The sequence below is a fragment of the Cavia porcellus genome, unplaced genomic scaffold (assembly GCF_034190915.1).
Source record: "Cavia porcellus strain 051 isolate PalLab524CR breed Dunkin Hartley unplaced genomic scaffold, mCavPor4.1 scaffold_31, whole genome shotgun sequence".
Taxonomy (NCBI): domain Eukaryota; kingdom Metazoa; phylum Chordata; class Mammalia; order Rodentia; family Caviidae; genus Cavia; species Cavia porcellus.
This window is the reverse complement of record NW_026947514.1, coordinates 44,096,899-44,121,917: the sequence shown is the minus strand read 5'-3', so window position 1 is coordinate 44,121,917 and position 25,019 is coordinate 44,096,899. Positions and strand designations below refer to the sequence as shown.

Sequence of the window (25,019 nt, the reverse complement as noted above, 5' to 3'; positions counted from 1 at the left end):
ACAGGCTTATAATTACAGAGAAGTTTTCTTTTTTCATTGCTTATGGGAATTTTGTTGTTTGTTTTGGTTTTTATATCATGAATGTGAAATTTTAGGTTTAAAAAAAATTTTTTTTGAGACAGGGTCTCACTTTGTGGTTCAGGCTGGCCTTGGTGGTGACCTTCCTGCCTCAACCTCTTAAGTGTTGGGATTACAAGCCTGCACCACCAGGCCCAGTTGTTTTATTCTGTCACTAGTTTTCTTCTTTCCTTCCTGTCCTCTTCACCAGTATCCCAAGGCTTGGATAATTCTCTGTCATTCAGTCTTGCTTCTAATGTCTTTCTCTTATTTCTCTATTTTTTCTTCTTATCCCTTTTAAAATTTTTCCCATCAGGGTAAAATAGCTCTATTGAGTGGAGATTTACTGTATAAAATTTTCTGATTTGTCTTAGATTTTGTTATGTAACTATAAGTTTTGTACCTATGGTTAAAGGTGACAAATTAATAGCTATGACAGTTTTTCATTTTTCAGTTTGTGCTTGATGCTATTGTTATTACTATTGTACTACTTTAGTCAAGATGATGTAGCTGCTATGATCAACTGATCTTGTCTGCCAATACCTATATTGTTTGGGATCATAAGCTATACTGTAGTCCAGTACCAAAGAACTGGGTGCTAGGCCAAACAGGTCGCAACCTTTCATTCCTAATAAATTAAACAGGCAGGATCCCGGGACAGACTCAAAGGCCAAAAGCCAGCTACACATAGAAGATACCTCTGAAAAATAATAATTTGTAAAAGAGGTCTTGATACTGGTTAATAGCTGGGGATATAGCTCAGTAACACAGTGACCACCTGGGAAGCACAAGGTCCTGAGTTTGATTTCTAGTACAAAAGAAAAAAAAAAAAAAAAAAAAAAAAAAAAAAGACAAGACGCTGGTTAATAAAGCTACCTACCATAAAACATTTACAAGCTTCAGTACAGAAAACAAATACATAAAATGAAAAATAGAATATGAATAACCTGAGGAGCAAGATGCAGCCCATAATTACCAACTCATCCGACTGAACAAAGGGATACTGAGGTGGCAGAAATAAAACCTAACCAGTTGAATTTTATGCAATGGTAGCACCAGAAGTAACACAACAGATCAATAAGTCTCTTGACAAAAACAAAATAGATAATTACAGAGATAATGGTCAGAAGGAAGGAAATGGTTAGTGAATTTGGAGTAGACAAAGATTTTTTAAAAAAAGGAATTTAGGAAAGACATGGAAACCATGAATTCCCAACACAGAAAAGAACTGGATTACATAAAATAGACTCAAATAGAAATTCAAGAGATTAAGAAATTCTGCTGAATGTATACACAGCAGAGTTACAGGTGTGGTGGTGCACACCAGTAATTCTACCAACTGAGAGGTAGAGGCAGGCAGATCACTATGAGTTTGAGGTCAGCTGGGGCTACATGATCCTAGGCCAGCATGGGTTATATAGTGAGACCTTGTCTCAAAACAAAACAAATCAAAAGAGATGCAAAGGACTATGAAAAAATCAATGCAACGGATGGTACATGATACAAAGAAGACTAATGTAACATTACTGGGAATCAACGAAGAATCAAAAAAGAGCACAAAAGCCATAAAAACCTGTTCACAGAAAACTTTCTAAGCATGGTAAAAGAATTTGAGGTACAGATAAATGAGGCACATAAGAACTCCCAACAGTTATGACCAGCAGAAAACTACACCAAAGTATATGATAGTCGAGACTCCAGAAATTCAACACAAGAACAGAATACTAAAAGTTACTTAACTAAAAAACCAAATTACTTATAAAGGAAAACCCACTAGAATCACAGTAGACTCCTAAATTCAAACCCTCAAGTGATAGATAGCCTGAAGTATTTTAAGTCCTAAAAGAAAACAATCTCCAACCCAGACTGATGTATCCTGCAAAACTGTCCTTTAAAATTGATAAAGAAATAAAGTATTTCCATGATATAGAATACTTGCAGAGGGCTGGGGATGTAGCTCAATAGCACAGCACCTGCCTGGCAAGCGTAACACTGTGATCTCTAGCACACGCGCGCACACACACAACCTGAAGAAATGCACAACCAAAAACCAGCACTCTAAAACATTCTGAGGGATGCTGTAGAAAAACAACAGTTCCAAGAATCCCCAATAGAATGAATCCACCAAACAAGGGAAGCAGAAGGGAAAGAAAAGAAAGCAACAACAGGAAAATAATGAGACAAGGATAAGTCAGCACAGATCAGCAGTAAATCATCAATGTGAACGGTCTCAATTCAGTGAAAGAAGGATTGCCAGAATGGATCAAGAAACAGAATATGGTGCACACAAGAAACACATTTAATCCAAACAAAATTCACAGACTGACAGTAAAAAGATGGAAAACAATGTTCCATGTGACAGGAACCCAGAAAAAACAGAAGCAGCTATTCTATTTATAGACCAAGTGGCTTTCAAAGCAAGACTCAACAAAAGACACAAAGAAGGCCTTTATATACTTGCTAAGGGAACAATCCCAGAAGAGATAATACCCCTAAATGTAGATGAACCAAATACTGGTGCGGCCGATCTACATAAAACAAACACTAATGCATGTCAAAAACCAGATAAGTGCTGGGCATGGCGGCACATGTCTGTAATCCTAGCACTTGGGAGGCTGAGACAGGAGGACTGCTGTAAATTTGAGGCCAGCCTAGGCTACAAAGGGAGTTCAAGGCCAGCTTGAACTACATAGTACCGCTCTGTCTCAAAAAGACAAACAAAACAAAACAAAATTCCAGGTAAGAACTACTACGATTATAATAGGTGACACCTCAACATCCCACTGTCACAAATAGATCAACTCGACAGAGAATCAACAAACAAATATCAGAACTGAACCAAACCTCTGCACAAATAACCTTGGCAGATATCTACATAATGTTCCACACCAATATGACATATTAGAACTTATGAGAACAATGAAAGCAGGCCAATGGGAGGACTTTAAAGTGGTGAATTCCCAAATCAGAAAAACAGCAAACGCACAAGAATGACCTCAAGCATCTAAAAAAGAACAGCAGATTAAATTCAAACAACATACAAGGGAGGAAATTATAAAGACCAAAGCAGAAACTAATGCAATTGAGATTAAAAAAAAAAATAAAGAACCAATAAATTGAAAAGTTGGCTTACTAATCCTAACCCTGTAGAAATCTGCAAGATCAATGCCTACTTTGACAACTTGTAATCTAATAAAATGGAAAATTCAGAAGAAATGTAAGGATTCCTACATACACACAAATCACCAAAGAAGAAGATATAAAATCCAATCAGTCAATGAAACTGAATTTAAAAACAAAACAAAAAACTATCAACAAAGAAAGGCCAGGTCCTGATGAATGCACTGCTGAATTCCATAAGAACTTTAGAGAAGATCTAATGCCACCATTCCTGAAACTCTTTAATGAAACTGAAAGGGAAGCTATATTCCCAAACTCATTCCTGGAAGCAAGAATTACCCTGATACCAAAACCACAGAAGGATTCAACCAAAAAAGAGAACAAAATCCTTAATAAGATACTGGCAAACAGAATGCAGCAAATCATCAAAATTTTACATTGTGACAAAGTGGGATTCATACTAGGGATGCAGGGATGGTTTAGTGAATGCACATGTAATATACCACATTAAGAGAACCAAGGAGAAAACTACCCGATCATCTCAATGCACACAGAAAAATGATTTAACAAAGTCCAGCACCCCTTCATGATAAAAACCATACAAAAAATTGGAATAGAAGGTGTTTATCTCAATCTAATAAAACTATCTATGACAAGCCAATAGCTTTTGACATCATCCTGGTCAAAAACTGAAAGCTTTCTTTCTTGATTTTTTGGTAACAGGGATTGAACTCATGACCTTGCACTTGCCAGACAGGTGCTTATGCCACTGAGCTAAATCCCTGGCTGAAAGCTTTCTTTCACTGTAAAATCAGTCACAAGACAAGGATGTCCACTGTTACCACTCCTGTTCAATATGGTTTTGGAAACATTAACCACAGCAAATAGCAGAAATAAATAAAAAAAAGTGGATAGGAAAAAAAGAAGTTAAATTATTATTTGCAGCTGACACGATGTTCTACACAGCAGATTCCCCAAGATCCTACCAAGACTCCTAGAATAACAAAATTCACTAGCATAGCAGGGTACAAAGTCAACACTCAAAATCAATAGCATTCCTGTACACAACAAACTCAAGGAGAAAGAAATTAGGGAAATCATACCTTTTACAACAGACTCAAGAAAACTGAAATACTTAGGAATCAATCTAACAAAATGAAAGACTTTTTTATGGCTTGTGTCTGAATGTTCCCCAAAGCCTCATGTAGTCATGGAGGAGCTTCTAGAGTTTGTAGTTAATTCATAGTCCAATGCAGGGATTATGGGTGTGAGTGTTACACCAGTTCTGGGGCAGGCAGCTGCACACAATAAAAGGGAGGGAAAGACGCTTGCTCACTCACTTGCTCTTCTCTTTTTGTTCTTGTTGCTTTTTTTTTTTTTTGTAAAAATATGGAACACTTCTCGAATTTGCGGGTCATACTTATGCAGGGGCCGAGCTAATCATCTCTGTTATCATTCCAATTTTAGTATACGTGCTGCCGAAGTGAGCACTGCTCTTGTGGCTTTTGCTGTCTTCTGCTGCCAGGAACTGCTGCCTTCTGCCATGAGCCACCCTGCCTTGGACCCAGCAGATTATGGACTAAAACTTCCACAAATTGTAACTAAATAAACCTTTCTTTCCTTCATTTTGGGTTTGGGTCTCAGCAATGAGAGAAAGTAACCAACATAATACACAAACATCTATCCTACAGATTTCTAAGGGCTACTGTGGCAGAATTGGGGAAACTGCCTTCTAGTGACATCACCAATTCATTGTTTCCTAAGAAATACAATAAATAATATGCTGTCCTCTCCCAAAAGAAACTGCCCAAGGGTTAGGGGAAGGAAGTGCAGTGTTAGAACACATGAATGAGGCCCTGAGTTCTATCTCTAGCAGTGGTACCATGACCACTACCACACACACAAAAAAATGTCTCCAAAGTGGCCAGGATCAAACAGTAGGGCTCAGGCTGGGGATATGTCTCAATGGTATAGCACTTGTGTAGCATGCATGAGATCCTGGGTTCAAAAGAGTGGCATTTCCAAGAAGGCATGCAATAGCATATTTCAAGCTCTGCAAGAAAATAACTGCCAACCTAGTTCACTATAAAAAGCAAACTATCCATCAGAATTGAAGGAGGTATACTTTCTAAGACAAATACAAACTAAAGGAATTCTTGACTGTTAAGCCAATACCACAGAAGACACTTAAAAAAAAAAACACTACCTGCCAAAGAATAAGAACAGAAAAACAAATGTATATTATAATCAAATAAAACATTACAAGTTTAACAAAATGGCAAAAATTGACATATAATTTTCAGTAATAACCTTGAAGTAAATGGCCTTTATTCTCTAATTAAAAGACACAAACTGGCAGATCAGATTAAAAAGGTATAGTTGCTTGCAAGAAACACATTTCATCCTCTAAGACATACACAGAATAAAAATAAAAAGATAAAAGCTGATATACCATGTAAATGGACTCTGAAAGCCTGCATACAATGTAAGGGAACGAAAGAGATTTGTTCTCACTCTCCTACCCTTTTGTTGTTGCTTTTGCTGTTGTCAGGTCATTCTGCCCTGGAGCCAGCTGAGTACGGGTTGAAAACCTCCATAGACTGTGAGATAAATAAACCTTCATTCCTTCATTTTGGGCATTAGGTATTTTGTAACAGCCATGAGAGAAAAGTAAGAAAGACAGAATTTGTTATGGGAGAAGTGAGGTTGTTGGTGTGACTACACCTGATCATGTGGCTCAAGAGCCTTTGGGAATGGCTTGTGGCAAGACTTTAGAAAGGTTTGGAGATGTCACCAGAAGGAGAAAAGCTAGAACACCTTAGGCTGTTCTGTATGGGAGACTCTGGTCAGAGCTCAGGAGGCCAGAGGCTGATAGAAATCCTGCCAGTAAAGACCAGCCCTGGGAGGCTTCTGCTGGGAAGGACTGCACTGGTTGCGGGTCTCCAGACAATGTATGTTATGTCCTGGCAAAGTTTGTCTGCATTTTGCTAATGTCCAGAGACTGCCTGAGACTAAAATTAAGGGTGATGGACTAATTGATCTGGCAGATGAAATTTCAAGGCAGTTGAATGTTGAGGCGGTGGCATGGCTATTACTGGGGGCTTTTAGCCAATTTTATGTTGCAAATCAAGACCACAGAACCCAGAAGAATGATTTAAAACATTGGGAGTTTGGGCAGAAAGGAAGCTCCAGTAAAGCTGTGGACTGCAAAGATATAGCTGAGAAGAGTTAGATTGCTGAGAAGGAACGGGACAATAGAAAAGATGGCCTGAAGGCATCACAAGCAGCAGCAAGTCCCACCCTTTGCAATCTGAAAACTGTAAAGCTGAAAGACTTTGCTTTAAGAAGAAAGCCACAGAGCTTCATGTTCCAGAATGGCAGCAGCATAGAGAATCTGTTCCTCAGAATCAGGTTCAGAGGGCTCAGTGATCCAGGCAGGAGAGAAGCCAGCCTGGCTACTCCTCCTCCTGGCAACGGACTTGGGCATTATCCACATGGTGCTGGTTTTAGTTGCATACAGAATGCAAGAGTTCTGAGGTTTTTAAGGCTTCCACCCAGATTTCAGAAGATCTGGGAGCCAGGCAGTGTGCCTCTGAGAGGGTAGTGTGTAAAGCTGTGAGTGTGAAGCCAAAAGTGCAGTGGAGACTCCAGAAATTTGGAAAAGCTAAGAATGTGGATCATCAAGGAAAGCTGCAAGGATTGAGCAGGGGCAAATCTAAGACAGAAGCTGTGGTAGCTACAGCCACTGGAAGTGCCATAGAATCAGAGCCTAGCAAGTCTTCTGGAGCTTACAATTTGCCACAGAATGCTTCAGATCTTTTACATGAAACTACAGGACTTGCAGGATTTTGAACTTGCTTTGGTTGCAATCTATCATATTCCATTTGTATGTTTTTTTTTTTATCTTGTGTAATGGAATGTTGAGGTATTTTTCTTTTCATATGTATAGGGGCTCACAGCTAAGTTTGCCTTACATTTTGCAGGAGACTTGAGACTGACTTTTCAGCAATGCTGAAACTTTTAGGACTCTGGCAATTCTTAGAGATGGACTAAATGTCTTTTACATAAAGGATGTGCATGAGTCTTTGAGGGGTGAGAGGAAAAATATTATGGTTTGTGTCTGGATGTCCCTCCAAAACCTCATGCAGTCATGGGTACAGGTGTCTAGAGTTTGTGATTATTTCATGGCCCAATGCTGGGATTATGAGTGTGAGTGCTACATCCACCCTGGGTGGGTAGTCTGCATACCATGTAAGGGACAGAAAGAGTCTTTTCTTATGCTCCACCCCTTTTGATTTTGTTGATTATGTTGTCTTCCAGCTGCCATGAAGTGTTGCCCTCTGCCATGTGACACTGTCTTGGTGCCAGCCATGTTAAGGACTGAAATTCCATAAACTGTGAGCTAAATAAACTTTTCCTTCCTTAATTCTGAGAGTCAAGCATTTTGTCTTAGCAACAAGAGAAAAATAACCAAGTCAGATCTGTCCACTGAAAACTATAGTACTCTGAAAAAGAAAATGGGAGAAGGTATCAAAAATGGGAAGACATTCCTTGTTCTTGGATAGAAAGAACCAATGTAGCAAAAGTAGCTATACTAAAACTGGTAAATAGATTTAATGTAATCCTAATCAAAATACAGTGGTACCTCAATTCACAAATGCTTTTATTTGCAAACTCTGTATCAGGTGATGGACATAATTGTGGCTACCTCCCCTGCGTGAACATGCATGTGGCCATCTTTTCCAGAATAGCAGAATAAATTAAGTTTGTGACTGAGGCACCTTGATGCCAATAGTATACCTCACAGTATACCTCACAGATAAAACAACTGTAAAATTCATAAGGAACCAGAAAAAACCTAGAATAGCAAAAGCAACTCTGGGCAACAAAGACAATGCAGGGTACATCACAATGACTTGAAATTATACTACAAAGCTACTAGGATAAAAATAGCATGGTAAGGCAAAAACAAGCCTAACCATTAATGGAACAAAACAAAAGATACAGAACCAAACACACTCAGCCACCTTATCTGTGATGAAGGTTACTAAACATATCCATTGCAAAAAAGGTTGCCTCTTTACAAAATGGTGCTAGGAAAACTGGATTTCCACATACCAAAAATTGAACCTAGACCCTTATTTCTTCACCATGCACAAAACTAAAACTGAAGTGGAGCAGAGATCTAAATATTAAAATTGAGCACTTAACCTGCTGGAACACCTGAGTGAGCAAAACTCTGGAAGACATATGTTACAAAGACTTTATGAACAAAACCCTGATCACAGAAAAAATTACAAAGAATCAACAACTTGGATCACATGAAATGAAAAAGCTTTTGCATAACAAAAGACTGAAGGGCTAATCTACAAATTAGGAAAACATTTTTACCAGCTATTCCTCAGACACAAGACTAACATCTACAATGTATAAAGAACTCAGAAAAACCAGGCCTCCATCCCCAAATTTAAAGATCTAATTCAAAGATGGGCCTCTAAAGTGAACAGACACTGCTCAGATGAAGAAGTATGAACAGCAAATAAATATATGCATTACTGGTCATTTGAAAAATGCAAATTAAAACAATACTGAGATTCCATCTCATCCAGAAAGAATGGCTATCATCAAGAAATCAACCAATAACAAACGCTGTGGGGAGAAAGGAATGCTTCCTTACTGTTGGTAAAAATGTTAATTGGTACAATAACTATGGAAATCAGTATGAAGATTCTTCAAAAAACTGAAGAGGTTCCATTTGACCCATATGTTCCCCACCTAGGTCTTTCAGAAAGAGTTAAAAGCAACACATCACAGTGATATATGTACACTCATGTTTACAGCAGCACAATTTAGAATACCTACATCTTGGAGACAGCCCAGATGCCCGTCTACAAATGAATAAAGAAAATGGGATATTCATATACAAGGAATACTAGTAGCTAGAAAGAAGGATAAATTGGAGTCATTTTTGGACACACGAGTTTAAACACTGTAGTTTCTTTTGGGTGAGAAACACGAAGGGTAAACAACAAGCAAATGAAGGACAGATATTGGGAAACAGGAAGAACATGTTCAAATGGGAAGTGGACAACGTTGGGAAGGAAAGGAAGGGAAAAGGAAAAAAAAGAGAATAGAGGCAAAAAAATGGGAACAAAGGTTTTGTAAGTGGACGGGAAGAAGGGGTGAAAGGAAGAGAGAGGAGGGAAATAGGAAAAAAGGAAGAATCAAGATACAAATTCTCTATAATGAGTATACCAATTCAATGGCACACATGACACTGGTTACTGTATCAATAATTCATCACTGAAATCTCTCAACATGGACAGGACATTTCTCATTGATTGGCTCATTCATTCATTCATGCTGTCACATCCTCCTGGAAAGCCCCACCGTACCTGCTTCACTCCATTCCTGCAGCAGTTGCTTCCTAAGCATTCAGGGTAATGATCACTATAAAGCTTCCTTCACCATTACCCTGAAATGTTTCTTTATTGTTTTCCTATGTGGGATGCTGACTTTGCTGGATCTTCTGTTGTCTTCCTGACATGCTTTCAAGTTTCTAGTACAATCATGGGGAAACATGACCTAAGAAACTTGATTTGGCCGGGCGTGGTCCTGTACACCTGTGATCTAAGCACTCTGGGAGGCTGAAGCAGAGGATCAAAACCTCAAGCCCAGTCTGGAAAGTTTTAATAAGACCTTGTCTCAAAATTTAAAAAAACAAAACAGAAGGCTAGAGATGCAGTACAATGTAAATGCCCTGGATTTAATTCCCAGTACTGCCAAAACAAAAGAGAACAAAGATAAGAAATTGGTTGCTGTTTCTTTTGTGAGTACTTTATATATGATCAACATTCACAATCTTCTCTTTGTTGTGGACTTCTAAAATTTCACCTGCACTTCAGCTTGATTTCCTCCTCATTCTCTCAAAAGGCACACGAGTCTTTTCAGTCTTCTAACACATCCTTCAGTTGTGGGATTCTAGAATAATACTTTTTTGATGGAAACCTCCTCCCAGATTTGTTCAGCACCCCATCTAGAAATCGCATGGTCCAGAAGGTGGATCTCCTCATCGGTTCTTGCACTTCTACAGACTGTCTTTTGACTTTCCAAAGGAATTTCTTCTGCTTTAGGTCCATCTCTATTATTTTATTTGATACTGGGAATCGAATTCATGGCCTTGCATTTGCCAGGCAAATACTTACACTGCTGAACTATATTCCTGGCCTCTTCAGTTAATTTTAAAAACATTTCCATTGTCATTTTTTTAAGAGATCCTTCTTGTTTTTTTTTTTTTTTTTTAAACAGGATCCAATTTTGGGGTTTGGAAGAAAATATGATACACTGCTTTCTCCATGTTGCTTTTTATCCCTTTTGTCTTTTGCCAAGTGTCTGGCTACACAGCTTCCATGTGAAGACAGGGACGTGAGGTGACGAGGGCCTGGGGCTTTTCACCGTGGCCATCAACATGCTGTGACCACCAAGCCCTCATCCTCTGGCTCAGAAGTGTCCAGATGTTGCTGTGTTAGGTCTTTCTTCCTAGGTGAGCAATGCCCTCAGATATTCTCAGGAATGAGCATACACTTGGCTGCAATTTTCAAAGAGCCAAGAGGCTTGGATCTCGGGCCAGGAGTCTCATCGTTCAGTCTACACTCCACCTACTATTTCTGGCTAAGGCCCAACCCTCATGTTCATACAGCTATGGCTAACATCCCTGAGTATCCAAGGCCCCTGGTCCCCACTCCTATGTGAGGTTAACTTGCTGTTTTCTGCTGGACCAGGAAGAGATGGCACCTTGCCTTACAGGGTGGTGTGGGAGGGCTCTATTCCTCCTTCCACTTTTAAGCAGTTCCATTTCCAGTCCCATCGATTTCCCCGCTGGCAGAGCTCTTCTGAGCCAAGTGCTATCCCTGGCTGTTCCTGCACTCTCCCCCTGGAGAGAGGAGTGTTGCAGCCCTGTCTCCTTTGCTAGGACCCTGTCAGCAGTTAGCTGCTCAGCTTCACCAAGATAAGGTGCTGACATTTCTTCTCTGCTGTCTCATCCTCTTCTCCTTGGAGGTAGTTAGGATTTTCATTTTTGCTCCCCAGTAGTGGAAGTTAAACCCAGAGAGCAGTGAGCCACATCCCTAGCCTTAATTTTTTTGAGACAGGGTCTCACTAAGTTTCCTGAGCTGGTCTTTAACTGGCCATCCTCTTGCCTTAGTCTTCTGAGAAGCCTGGAGATCATGCTTGGATAATTTTCAAATGAACAAATCACCACTCTCTTGTTAAAAAAAAAACAAAAAACAAAAACAAAGGCCAGAGACATAGCTCAGTGGGGCACAGCAGCTGCCTAGTGCATTCCCGGTACCATTCCCTGTACTGGGGGAAAAAAAGACGAAGTGCTATTTAGTCACCTGTTCATTATTTATAAACACTTAATTCAGGTTATCTTCCACTTTCCTTTAATTCAAAACAATGCAGTTCTCCTTGGTCACAGGTATAAGAATTGCTCTGGACTCAAAAGATGCACTTACAGTTGAGCAAGGTGGTGCATGCCCATGGCGCCAGCTCAGGAGGCCGAGGCAAGAAGACCACTGAACATGAGGGCATCCTGGGCTAAGAGTGACTTTAAGGCCAGCATGAACTACATAGTGAGACTCAGTTTCCAAGAAACCCCAACAAATACATCTAAAAATATAGGGCCAGACATGTAGCCCATAATGCCTGCCTGGTAAGTGTGAAGTGCTGAATTTGATTCCTGGTACACAAAAAACCACATAGCACATTTCCAGTTTTGGAAGGTACAGCACTGCTCAAATAATTGTACCATTTGGTTTTCCAGAAGGAATATATAAATTTCCTTTCATTTTCTTCAGCAACTGGCACTAACAGCTTTTACATTGTTTTCCCTGCATTTCTACTGGTGTGCAATAATTTCTCCTTGCTTTTAACATGATCCCTGTAAATTTGGGCTACGGGCTTTTAATTCCCTTTACTGGTACTTCAGCAGAGTATGGGGGTCTAGCAGTATAATTATGTCTGCATGTAACTAAGTCACCCATATGTTTTAAGATCTTGCTCAGACACTGCTCTCTGTGTGATCACTCCAAAGGCGCCTCTCCTACCGATTGCTAGACTGGCAAGCATTTCCCAGAGGACACATGCTGTCCTGCACAGTCCTAATTAACTGTTTTGTACCTGTGTCACCAGCCAGGGTATGGAGTACATCTGTCCCACCCATGTGGCCGAGCTGTGTCACACTGCAGTGCAATTGCTCAGCAAGTGACTGAGGGTCCCAACCAGGTATCTTGAGAACAAGCCTATGCCTCACTCATCTTGGCCAGCCTTGTGATGACAGAGTGCTGGTGACTGGAAAGCCGATATAGGTGTGCACAACACAGAGCGAACATCAGAGCAGGTGAGCTCTGCCTGAGAACCTGTGCAGTGAGCACGACGGCGGCCACTGCCAGGCGGGGCAGGGCCGTCCCAGCATCTCGTCCAGCTCATCAGCTGTCAATCTCAACAACAGAAAAGAAACTATGCATTGATGTGCTCTACGTTCAGAGCCAGAAATCTTCAGAAGAGGACACAGAGCAGAAGAATGGGGAAAGGGGGAAATCTGACAAAATTACCTTCTCTGTCTTTCTTTTTCAATCTTTTTCTCCTCCTGTCTATGGTTGCAACTTCGGACTTCAAAGACATATAATATTTTCTGATCTCCTGTAGTTTTTCTTGGAGAAAAGAGATTCTTTCTGTACTGTTCATGTTATCTAATTCACCTAAAATGGGAAAAAAGTTAACTGAGATTTGTAAATAATTCTGTGGAGAAAAAATAATGTTAGTTCTTTTAAAAAAGTAACACTCCTGTTTATTAAGAGCTATCATATTAAGTTCAATGAAGCTCTTTAGAATGGGAAGACTAGAATTAAAATTCATTACAGTTTATATAGTCCAGATTTTCTATATGAAACATGTAATACTTAAGTGGTCATAAAAACATAAGAAAACATCAACACAAAGCACTATATGTAAAGGACACTGAGGTTTCACTGATTTAAACAATTCATACATGTCTTCGTGTTAATTCACCATTTACTTTTTTTTGGGTACTGGGGATTGAACTCATGACCTCATGCTTGCCAGGCAGGTGCTTATGATGCTGAGCTAAATCCCCCATTCACCACTCCTTATTTTATTAATATTAAGCCAAGCTGACACTGTAAAATTCCAGTTTACGATATACTCTCAGGTTATCTATGGGCTTCTTACTGAGTTGAAGGTTCCACTTATATGTCCGGGGGGAGGAATTGGGATGCCTTTCCCTTTGCTTCTCTTTCTCTCCATCTTTGATGTGAGGAGAGATCCTGGCAGGAGAGCGCGTGAGCTTTGGTGGCTTGGAAGCACTAAGATGCTTTACTGGCGTACATTTACTTGAGCTGTCCGTGGCTGGGAGGTCTTCACTATCGCTGCTCTGCCCTGTAACAGCAATAACAAAAGTTCACTTAGAGACAACAGTCCATAAATCAAAGACACCAAAATGCAACAGACCTTGCCATTCTATCTTTTGGTATCAGAAAAAAAAAAGGATAAATGGACAAATTTTGTAACAGTTAAAAAGAAAAAAAGAAATAATGGAACATTTATCAGTATAAAAAGACTAAAAATTATGTATTTCTGAATGTTCTGCTTATATTGTTAAAGAGAATGAGGTACAGTTCATTAGAACAAAAATGGCCTGCTATGTTATACTGTTAAGTGAAAATAAAAGGTCATAAAACAATACTACTGTATTGTTCAATACTACTGTATTGTTCCAATTATGTGAAAGCAAAACATACAACCAATTCAAAAGACCCAACTCAAACTATATATAAAGCACAAAAAGGGTCCTGATGATACACACCAAACTTTTAAAGCATATAGAGTAAACTGAGAGAAGGTATTTACCTGCAACTCTGCATTCACTTTCACCAATTTACCCTAGAGGGTATTTTGATTTCCCATAATAATAAGCTGCAACTCTCAATTTTCCCTTTTCTTTCCTGAACTCTACACCCTGTATTCATTTCAATAGCCAAGCTTGCTTCCTACTGCAGGTAAACACTCAATTGCCCAATTCCCTGTATGTATCTGTCCTTAGTGGTTTGGGCTTGCTTTCTTTGGTCTGTAAAACATAATCTCTTTACTTACTCTTAGTACTGTCTACTCCAACACCTCTAGAATGGCCCTACATCAGTCACCTGTGTCCTTTTATTTCAAATTCTTCCATTCTCAGAGTCTACTCACCCAACTGGATCCTTCCAGGCCTTACAGAGAGGAGCAGGGGAGATCTCCCCATAGTGGACCCTTCCCCCATCAAGGTCGTATTTCTTTTTTTTTTTTCTTTTCTTTTCTTTTCTCCTTTTGTGTGTGTGTGTCTTTTTGAGACAGGATCTCACTGTGTAGTTCAGGCTGATCTTGAACTCACAATGATCCTACTGCCTTAGCCTCCTGAAAGCTGGCATTACAGGTATGAGCCCACCTGGGAAGGGTCGAACTTCTTGAAAGAAAAGCTCTTTGCTACCCTGACCTCCAGACCTTCTAACTTTGTCTCTGTGTTCTTCTTAAAGGTCCCCATACTACTGGCCCAAAAGCACCTGGACTTCTTACCTGAACTCACTAGGGTTTACCAACGCTTATCTCTGGTCCATTTTTCCCTGCCTGTGCAGGTCTATCCCATATCATTCTACTTTGCTCCTTTTCCTTCTCATCCATAAGTGAATGAATTCTAGTGACTTTCCAGATCTCTTTAATTTGTCCTTTTACCACCTTAGTGAATTCAAAGATTCTTTCTAAACAGTGAAACTGATCATGTCCTTCTTTCCCTTCCTTTTTAAGTTTTTTAAACATTTTATTTGAAGTGATTTTCAAACTTAAAAAAAAAGTATACAATTACCATCAAAAACTGTATCTAACCTATCTGAAAATAAGTTGTCTTGCTGCCCAAGTGCTTCCGTGTGTGACTTCCCTGGGGGCCAGCTCCCTCCTGCTGTGTTATGCCTCAACCCCAAACCTTAAATTTAAGTCCACGAGTGTTTAAGCAGACTCCTCAGGCATCCCAGGCTCTGCACAGGAAGAGCTCAGGACACGGACCAGTCGGAAGACAAGCTCACGGCTGCACCAGCCCCTCCACCAGCTCCTCACCATCTGGGCTTCTCCTAGGCCACCTGAATGGGCTCTCAAATAAGGGGAAGTGGCTTGAGCAAGGACCCTGTTGTGCTTGCAGTGGCCAAGTGTCTGAGGGCACCCTCACGACTGCTGTCAGAAGTGGCGTCACAACCCTCATCCCACAGTCAAGGGGAGGTGAATGAGGTTTCATTTCTTGAAGGGAAAACAATCTCTGAATTTGTGGATATGTTCTTAAACCACCACCAATGCGACAGAACTACAATGCAGCTATTAAAATCAGGAAATCGGCAAAACTATACTACTCCCACGGACTCCTCGAAGCCCCATCATATACTTTATAGCAACAAGAGCCAGGTATGAATCATGTACTATTTAAGTCACTTCTCTTAAAACTCTTTTAGGACTGAGGATGTAGCTCAGCAGCAGGTAGCCTGGCTGGCAAGCACAAGGCCCTGAGTTCAATTCCTGACACCAAAGCAACAACAAAAAAGTCTAAAAGACTGGGCATGGTAGCACCTGTAATCCCAGCACTCAGGAGGCTGAGGCAGGAGGACTGCCATGAGTTGAAGACCAGGCTGCACCACCGTGAGGCCCTATCTCAAAGAACTAAGAAAAATAAAAATTTTAGAAAGTTAACAGAAAAATGACTATTTTTAGAAAATAATAAACCAGTTATGTTTTAAACTGACAACAATGATCAAACCAGCCAACTGCAGAAAGGACTACCACTGCCCATTTGCCAGGGTGCGAGACCAACCTGCGCCGTTCTTTTCATTTTTGGCTATGGCACTGGTTCGTTTTGGGGTACGCTTTTGTTTTTTTGCCATTAATCCACTATTTCCATCGCTTGGCCTTTTCTGACCTGAAATGAGGGGAAAGAGAATTTGAAGGAAAGGAAAAGGAAGTGCAGAGGACATTACTGCCTCTGCTGCCTTGATGGGCATCAGGGCAGGTAGGTACTGGGGCCTCAAGAACTCCGCTGGACTCTCACCTTTATCTCTGCCCTCCCGATCCTGCTCAGGCTCCCTGCAGGCAGCGGGGCCAGGCTCGGGCTCACAGAGGCCGTCCTGCCGCGCCTCGCGCCCCTCCATGGCCACGCAGTCCCCTTCGAGCGCTGCGTCACTGTCGCTGCGGGAGCCGTCCTGGCTGAGCGCGAGCGGTGAGGCGGCTGCAGGGAGCGCGGGGGGCCCGGGGCCCGGGGCCCCAGCCTCCTCGGCGCTGGCCCTGTCCCGGTCGTCCAGGTCGTCCAGGTCGACCTCGTGGCACATGAGCGTTTCGGGCCCGATGAGCGGCAACGCGTCCAGCTCCTCCCGCGGGGGTGCGGCCGGGTCCCGGGCGCAGGCACAGGGGCCCGGAGGCGGCTCCACGGCGGGCGGGCCTGCGCGCTGCGGGCTCCCGCCGCCGTCCCCGGGCGCCCTGCGCTCCGCGCCCAGCCCGTTCTCCAGCCGGGCCCGCTTCTCCGGGGACGGCTGCGCTGCGGGCTTCCGCTTCGGCCTCCGGTCCTTCCCCGCCTGCTCGGCCTCCTCCTCGGCCGCAGCCAGAGCCTCGCCGTCCGGCGCGGCCAGGTCCGGATGCGCGGCCGCCGCGGGGCCCTCGCTGCCCGCCTCTCCCGGGCACGACGCCTTTGCGCCATCCGCCGGGCCCTCTCTCGTCCTGCTGCGCCGGCCCTTGCCCTTCGGGGACCGCTCCACATCCCTCCGCGCCTCCTCGCCCGGCTCCGGCTCGCCCGCCAGAGGCTGGGCTGCCTGCGGGGCCTCGCCGGCCTCCGGGTGCGGGCTCTGCCGCCGCTCGGCCTGCGCCCACTCCGGCTCCCACAGCCCCGGAGCCGTTGGCTTTGGAGTTTCCTCATCCAGCTTGTCATCACTTAAAGTCTCCGGTTTTTCTAACTCTTCTTTAGAATCAGTAAAAAGTTCGTCATGGATCGAGCTCTTATCTAAAGGGTCTTCTGTTTCACTGTCAGATGAGCACGAGTCTACAAGAGAAAATACCACATTATTCGGGCCTTTCCTGTCATTACTCCTGCTATAATAAAACCTTATCATCATGTTTAATGAGGTTATTATGTATTATACTAATCCTTTTAATCATGTGCCTCTGAATAGTCATTACACAGGCTGAGTGTGGTGGTTGCATGCCTGTCATTCTAACACTTTGGAGGCTGAGGCAGGAGGATTGCAGTGAATTCAATCTGCACTACAGTGAGGCCTTGTCTCCAAAAAACTGAAAGTAAAAAGAATACTCCCCATGCAAATTTCACATATCAAGTCGTGACATCTGTACAAAAATTTAGGGTGAGGCAATTACAAAATAAAATATGTGAAAATACAATTATGTAGATTACTTAGTTCTGTGTAAGTGGCTACTTTGCAATCCTTGCTAATATTATTTAGATTACAGTATAGTAATAATAATAAAACTAGTAATGAAATATGAGTATCTTAAATGGTTTGATCCAGAATCTAGCGGATACTGATTAATATGTACACTGATTACTTTGTGTCCTAAGAAGGGACTATGACAGTTCATTTAATTCTGAAGAGACATTTAAAATGAGCCATCTGAATTCTCAAAACTTTAAATATTCTTCTTAGTAACAGACATGAAAGTACAGGCAAGCCACCTGCTTGTGAAAGAAATTATTCCTTTTACATCAGATGATTGTTTAAATAATAAAGTTGAATTCCAAGGCTACATAAGAACTGTGAAATATAAACATTCTACCCATATCATGTTCAAATTCTAAAGTTCAAAAAGGCAAACACTGCATATATTTTTCAAGTGAAAAGGCACACATTTTTATTTTACAGTTGTTATAAAAAATTCATTTTTCTCACATTCAAAAAAGACTTCCTTCATGAAGTAGTTTATTATTTTTTTTTTAATGGATCAGTTTAATACACCTTTTTTTTGGTGCTGGGGATTGAACTCACAACCTTGCAGTTACTAGGCAAGTGCTTCTGTCACTGAGCTAAACCCCTGGCCCATCCATGGGGTAGTTTAGTAAGGATGCAATGTTTAGTTGTGTAGGTCGTACACTGCACAGGAACATGCCACCTAAGAGAGTATCTTTCACTTGGTGGACACGCATGCATGTGTGTTATGACCACACTGCAGCACATAGTGGTAAAGAGAAAAGATGCATCTCTCTTGAGGAAAGAGATGCTGTGTAAGACAAGCACTTAGAATGCATTAAATTGCAAAGGCAGAAAATCATAAAAGCAGAGTGAAGTATTTTCACCTGTACTCATCACAAAACAATGCCTCTGCTGTGAGCTTGGCTGGCAGCTATGCAGCTTTGAAGGAGACCCTGGGCCATGCCTCACGGGAAAACGCACCTGGCAGGGAGTTTGAGGAGTGATCTGCCCTTGTTAAAACGGAATACTTCTGAGATAGTTACACAAGAAAAGGCATTCAAGATTAAAGCATCCCTAAATTTTAAACAAAAAATACAGCACAATAAGCTTTAGCTTCTAATTAAGTTCTGCGGTATGAATCATAAGAGAGGAAATCTGGGTGAATTAAGAGGCTTTTGCACAATGGCAGTTTTAGTCAGCTGCTACAATGTAAGGCTTTGGTCTGCAACAGTGCACACATGGACAGTCACCTTCTAGGTGCCACGGCCTCAGTGTGGTGGCCACACACTTGGCAGGAGGACACTCCCACACATCTGCACAAGGACCACGTATTTCTCAGAAGGCAGCCCCGCTGGTACGTGAAGCAAGACTACAGAAACAGCTTTGACTTTTCAACTATTCAGTGGCCCTCAAACTTGATCTCTTCCCACCCCAGTACCTGATTTTCCTTCACTGTTGGCCGTCCTGGACAGCCCAAATGGCAGGCCAGAGGGGAGAGTGGGACGAGAGGGAGGTCGGCCCCGCTTGGTCCTCTGCCTCTCTTCATCCCGCCTGTCCTCCTTCTCGCTGTCCTCTTTATTCTGCGGAACAACAAAGAAATGCATGAGAAGAGCCAACGCTTGACGAAAATAGTCTCCTTCTCCTAGGAAATCTACAAAAACAAACAAAAAGTTATCTGTTGACTCCTCACTTGTGCTTGAAGAACAGTTAAGTGGCCTCTTCTGACCCAGGCGGAGGACCCTGCTTCCGTGCAGCCTGTGACATCACAGTTACCTCATGCTGTCCCACAGCCAGGCCTTCCCGGCTGCCTTGGACATGGAGATTCAAAGACAAACAAGGCAGGCCCCAGCGCAAAGACTGAAGACTGAACGAATGGGGATGGGCTCAATTGCCCAGCACACATGCTCACAATTTTACGATTTGCTCCCATTTAAAAATCAGATTTCACATTTCTGAAAAAATTGGTGGTTCCCTTCAACCTTGGGTAGCAGCCAGCTCCACAACAGAGCTGTGACTTCCAACCGCCAGTGAGGCCCTTGAGCTCTGTGTCCTCCTCAGCCAGGCTCCAACCTCCTGCAGGAAAGAGACTCACAGGTGTGAGTCGGAGGCCCAGGCCACAGCAATTACTGGCTGCCACCTCTCCATCAAACAACGTGGGCCTGAATTTAACATGTTTAGTTTATTAGCACCTGGGTTATAGCAAAGAAATGAGAATGTAAGGTTTAATAATAATAATTAACAAAACAGAACACCTTAGCATACTTCTGAATGAAGGCAGCCGATCTGAAAAGCTCTCTGCTGTATGACTGTGTGCCCGGCACTCCAGAAAAGGTGGGACTCTGCACAGGGCAGAGTCAGCCCTGGTGAAGTCCAGGTAAGGGAGGGGTCTGGCTAAGCACAGGGTATCTGGGATCTAACTGTAGGACAGGACACTGGTTACACGACCCTGCTTATCTGCCTTCCCTGGAGCTGTGTGGCCCCTTTGGTATTCACTGGCCAACGGAAATCCTGTGGTCACACAGGGTCATGACTGTGCTCTGGTGGCGTGGCAGGGGCTCTGTTTGGGAAATCTCTGTACCTTCTTCTCAGTTTTTTTTTTTTGTCTTTTTCCTTTTTATTGGTACCGGGGATCGAACTCACGACTGCCTGCTTGCAAGGCAGGAGCTTATGCCGCTGAGCTAAATCCCCAGCCCCTTTCTTCTCAGTTTTGCTGTGAACCTTTAACTGCTCTAAAAGAAAACAATGCCTTTAAGGAAAGATACAACTCAAATCATTCTAATGTATGAACCTATAAAAATACCTTAGCTTTCTTCTTTTGTTTCTTCTTTGGTCCACCTTTGTCCAAAGGCCAGATGATCCTGTCAGCCTTCACCCACTCATCATACCTTAAAAACAGAAATTTACCATTTCACAGTGATATCTGGTTTGGAATATATTCAACAATAAAATCAGCAGTGAGATAAATGGTTCGTTTCCAGCACTGATAGGGCTAAGAAAGGCATAGGCTGGTGTCCCAGGACCGATTCTACCTTCCACAGGAAGGCGTGAGACCGTTTCAAAGGTTGAGAGCGTGGGGTGGGTCACTAACTCCAGGTAGAGTCTAAGTTATCTGCATTTCTTTGTAATTTCCACAGATCTGACATTAGCAACAAATTCTGTACTGGCATTTGTTCTATTAGTAACTAATACAAATTAGATAAATGCAAATTTGTGGACATGATTAGTTTCAGATTACTTCATCAAATCCTATAAATTCTTTTCCTCCCAAGAACTCTCTCAAGCTTCCAGTATTTCTAATAAAAATTTTGTTCCAAACTGCACCACTTTTCAGGCCCTAAACTTTTTAAGAGACACATGATTTTCTTTATGTAAGTTTGTTATGTTTAGCTCAAGCTGAAGACTCATTTCTTCTGCACCTTTTTCCAAGATTGACGTTGCTCTGGGATTTCAACTTACCCAGCCAAAGCTAAGTAATTAAATTTTCTAGAAATACTAGGAATGAATCATTTTGGGGGCAGGCTTTGAAACTGAGGCCCACTATATAACTCATACTGGCTTCAAACTCCTGCAGCAACACTCCTGCTTCAGCCACCAGAGTGCTGGAATTATGGGCACCACCAAGCCCAGCTCTAAATCACATTTCTTTCTACATATTTGTACAGGAATACATAGCATTCAATCAAAATCTAAGATCTGAATATTTAAGTATTAGAACTACAGGCAGTCTTCACATTAAGCTGTACCATGCTAATAAACTCACAGGTCGAGGAACCTTAACTTCACTTTACAAACAGATAGTATGGAAATGTGCAAAGTAAGGACATGGTTTCAATTTTTACATGTTTTCACCTAAGTAGGTGAAAATGATTTGATTTTCAAACCATAGTATAGATATCAATCCTTGGGATTAGTCTGATATCTAAAAGTTGGGTTTTTTTCCCCCCCTGTTTTTAATATGTAAAACTTATGAAACAGGACTGGCTGTGAGCACTACGCAGACTTAGGTATCCATCTGTACTTTATTTGGTAAGAGTGGTCACTTGGCATTTAAGAGGACCTATAACATGCCAGATGCTGCAGAAAACATGCAGGGCACACAGAACAAGGCCTAGATCCCATGCAACCTGGTCTCATACAAAAACAAACGTCAGAAAACCAACTACAGTCTGGTAAAAGCAGTAAGAGTTACACACTGATTCAGAGGTAATGAAGAGTTAACTGTTTAATTCCAGAATCTCACAGGCCCAGGACTGATTTCAGGTAACTTGGTCCAGACCATGCTCGCCCAGACCAAGTCATGGGGGTACTGCTGGCATCAATGGCAGCCCCACTCAACCAAAGATCAGGATGTCCCTCACATTCAGAACCGGGGACAATAAGGGCTGTATCTCCACAAGCAGGCCAGAACCAGACCTTTCAGGTGCACGTGCTTTCAGGGACACATCAGTACTCTGAGAAACCAGCAGAGGGCCTCATGAGGACAAGAACCTAAACAACACAAGCAAATACTGATCTGAGTCACAAAAACAATAAAAAGAAAAGCCAAGCAAGGCAGGCAGGAAGGAAAACAACTAGAAAGCAGAACTGAGGCACACAAATATTAAAGGCCTGGATAAAATCTGAGGAGGGAGGGTGGCCACAAAGTGCTACGACTGCAAAGCGTGACCTGGCGCTGGTGAGTAGTCCTTTCTCTCTGAATTCAGCAACACATGGTGAAAAGAAATTTTAAAATATGCATTCAATTCATTAAGCCCATGTCCTTTAAAATCAGGCCAAATTAAAAAACAAAACAAAACAAACAGTTATCAGTCACTGAGCTAGTAAGGGCCAGGGAGTATCCAAAGCTCTTTACAAGCTAATATTGGCATTACCTTTATTTTCCAACTTTCCTACAAACAGGCATTTTATTTTCTCCAATTCAGTGAGGAGGAAACTGAGGCATCATGAAACACACATCTCGTTTGTAGGGAAACCCAGGAGCAGAATGGGTAGACAGGCTCTACCTCACACAGTTCTCTTAACGGAGAGAAGAACGCGGCCCTGACTTTCAGGAACTGACTGAGCAACAGGGCGGGGATATGGTTGTCTCGATGTCTCCCAAAGCCTCATGGGCTTGTAAGTGGGGTTTTGGGAGGTGACTGGCTCACGGGGTGTGATGCTCAGGACTATAGAGTGAACTGTGACTTGAGAGACAGACCCTGGTGGGAGGAGGTGGTCACTGGGGGTGTGGCCTGGAAGGATCCATCTCCCTCCTCATCCCTTCATCTCTCTCCACAAGACTCCTCTGCCATGCTGCCTTACCTGGAGCCCCTGACTGTGGGCTCAAACTGCTACAAACTGAAAGCCAAAATAAACCTCTGCTGCTTCTGTTTGTAGGAGTTGGACATTTTCTCCTAGCAATGAGAAAGTAAGACACTGGGCATTGGTGTTGCTGTGAGCGCTTCGATTTCACAGAACTCAGTAAGATCACACAAGTCGGCTCTGTGCCTCTGTCTAAAATGGATTTGGAAAAAAACAAAACAAAACAAAACAGAACAAAACACAAAACAAAGTAGGTGTGGTAGTACATGCCTGTGATTCTAGCACTTGGGAGGCCAGCCTGGACTACCAAGTGAGTTCAAGGCCAGTCTGAACTACACAAGGAGACTGTCTCTAAAAACAAACAAACAGGAACAAAAAGCAAGAGTGGAAATAGGGCTTAGGGATAGAGCTCAGTAGCAGAGTGCCCCTAGCTTCACTTCTCAGCACTGCTTAAAAAAAGGATTACTCCCTAATCAGGTCTGGAAACAGGGAAAAGAAACAGAAGCATATCCAAGCCACCAAAATGTCTAAGAGCTTTTCCCCCTAATCAGCCACTGCTACTCCTTCACTAGTTAACGTGTTAACTTTGACCTAGGCTTTTCTACTCCTTCTGGTAAGATTTATTAAGAAAACTAATCACATAATTAGTTCAGTTTCCTGATAGCACCCAGTATGAGTGAAGTCTCATTTCCACTGATCAGGCCCAAAGCTCCCCAGCAGAAGCTCACAGTGCTGCTCTTTCTAGCATTCCTTCTTGTTAGCTAATTAACCGAATCAGCATTATTACTATGCTTGGCACTGCTTGATTTCAGGTAAGTCACACGATGTCTGCCTAGCTGAGTGCTACAGGTGTGACACCCGGAACACACTGTGGTACCTTCATGGGACCCTGACCTGTCCCTTGTGGACAGTACAAAGCCAGTGTGGAGGGGCTGGGGATTTAGCTGAGCGGCATAAGCGCCTGCCTTGCAAGCAGGTGGTCGTGAGTTCGATCCCTGGTACCAATATAAAGGAAAAAGACCAAAAAAAAATTACAAAGCCAGTGTGGAAAGCAGTGTGAATGTCAAGGGCTCAGGGCAGCTCTGTTGATCCCCACGCACAGCTACACCACATTTACTCTAGCTCGTCACAACCCTAAACTCATCTTTTTGAAACGCCACCATTTCAGGAAATACTTTCTTGCTTACCTGACATTCCAGCCATAATAATGCACCAGGTATAAAACTTCTCCATCATCGATTTCAGTGCTTTTAATGCTGGCTTCGTAAATTTTCTGAGTTTTTCCTCGTCCATATTTTACTTTTACTTTGGTTCCTGTTAGACAGGGTTCCGTGTCTTCCTCATCTTCCTCCCCTTCAGAGTCACACTTGCTCTCGGTTTCTTCCCTGCAGTAAGTCATAACACTGATAATGCTACTAATAATAGACACAAATTGATATACGCTAAAAAGAACCCAAAGTACAAAATATTCACAACCTAAGCTTTACCTTAATAACATGTCAGTGGAGGAGGAGAAGAAGGAGGAGAAGGAGAAGATTTTTATGGACTCCTTAGGAATTTATTATGCACTGTACCAAAAGTAAATCCATATTCTTAAAGACCAATCAATAACCACAGTTGATGACGAATGGAGCCAAACAAGTCACTTTTGATACAGTACAACAGAAACAATATGCTCTAGATTGATACTGAAGTGCCTCTGGCATGTGAAAATGATGTAAAGGTACTGCACAACTTCCTGCAATAAAATTAGCTTAAATCTACTTGATTATTACATTCTGCCCCTTTTAGAATCGTGCCTAGTAAGCCTGGTAGCTTCAGTTCAAAATATGAACAAGGGCTATTTACCTTAATAATTACGTCTTTGGCTAACTTATATTTTAGCGGTTTTACCCACATTAATGCAGAAACAAATAAATGTTTAAATATGAGGACCCTTCTTGACACTGAATAGAACAAGGAGGACAAAGCTATATATATTTTGGGTTGATTTCTATTTTATCATTCTCTTCCCATCACATCTTTGATTTGATAATC

At 42.1% G+C, this 25,019-nt stretch overlaps 1 protein-coding gene and 1 non-coding gene across 2 annotated transcripts in view; both read right to left on the bottom strand.

Moving 5' to 3' along the window:
- Arid4a (AT-rich interaction domain 4A) overlaps positions 1-25,019 on the bottom strand; it is a 76,750-nt gene that overhangs the window by 3,638 nt on the left and 48,093 nt on the right. The window contains exons 17-23 of the mRNA XM_063241536.1: positions 24,170-24,367; positions 20,482-20,566; positions 19,120-19,261; positions 16,319-17,299; positions 16,085-16,189; positions 13,429-13,635; positions 12,792-12,938 (exon numbers count right to left, since the gene is read on the bottom strand). Coding sequence (XP_063097606.1) covers positions 12,792-12,938; positions 13,429-13,635; positions 16,085-16,189; positions 16,319-17,299; positions 19,120-19,261; positions 20,482-20,566; positions 24,170-24,367 — 1,865 coding nt within the window. The remainder of the gene's footprint in view (positions 1-12,791; positions 12,939-13,428; positions 13,636-16,084; positions 16,190-16,318; positions 17,300-19,119; positions 19,262-20,481; positions 20,567-24,169; positions 24,368-25,019) is intronic.
- On the bottom strand, positions 4,561-4,668 carry LOC111757598 (U6 spliceosomal RNA). The gene has a single exon (XR_002791905.1). It is a non-coding gene; the product is annotated as a U6 spliceosomal RNA (small nuclear RNA).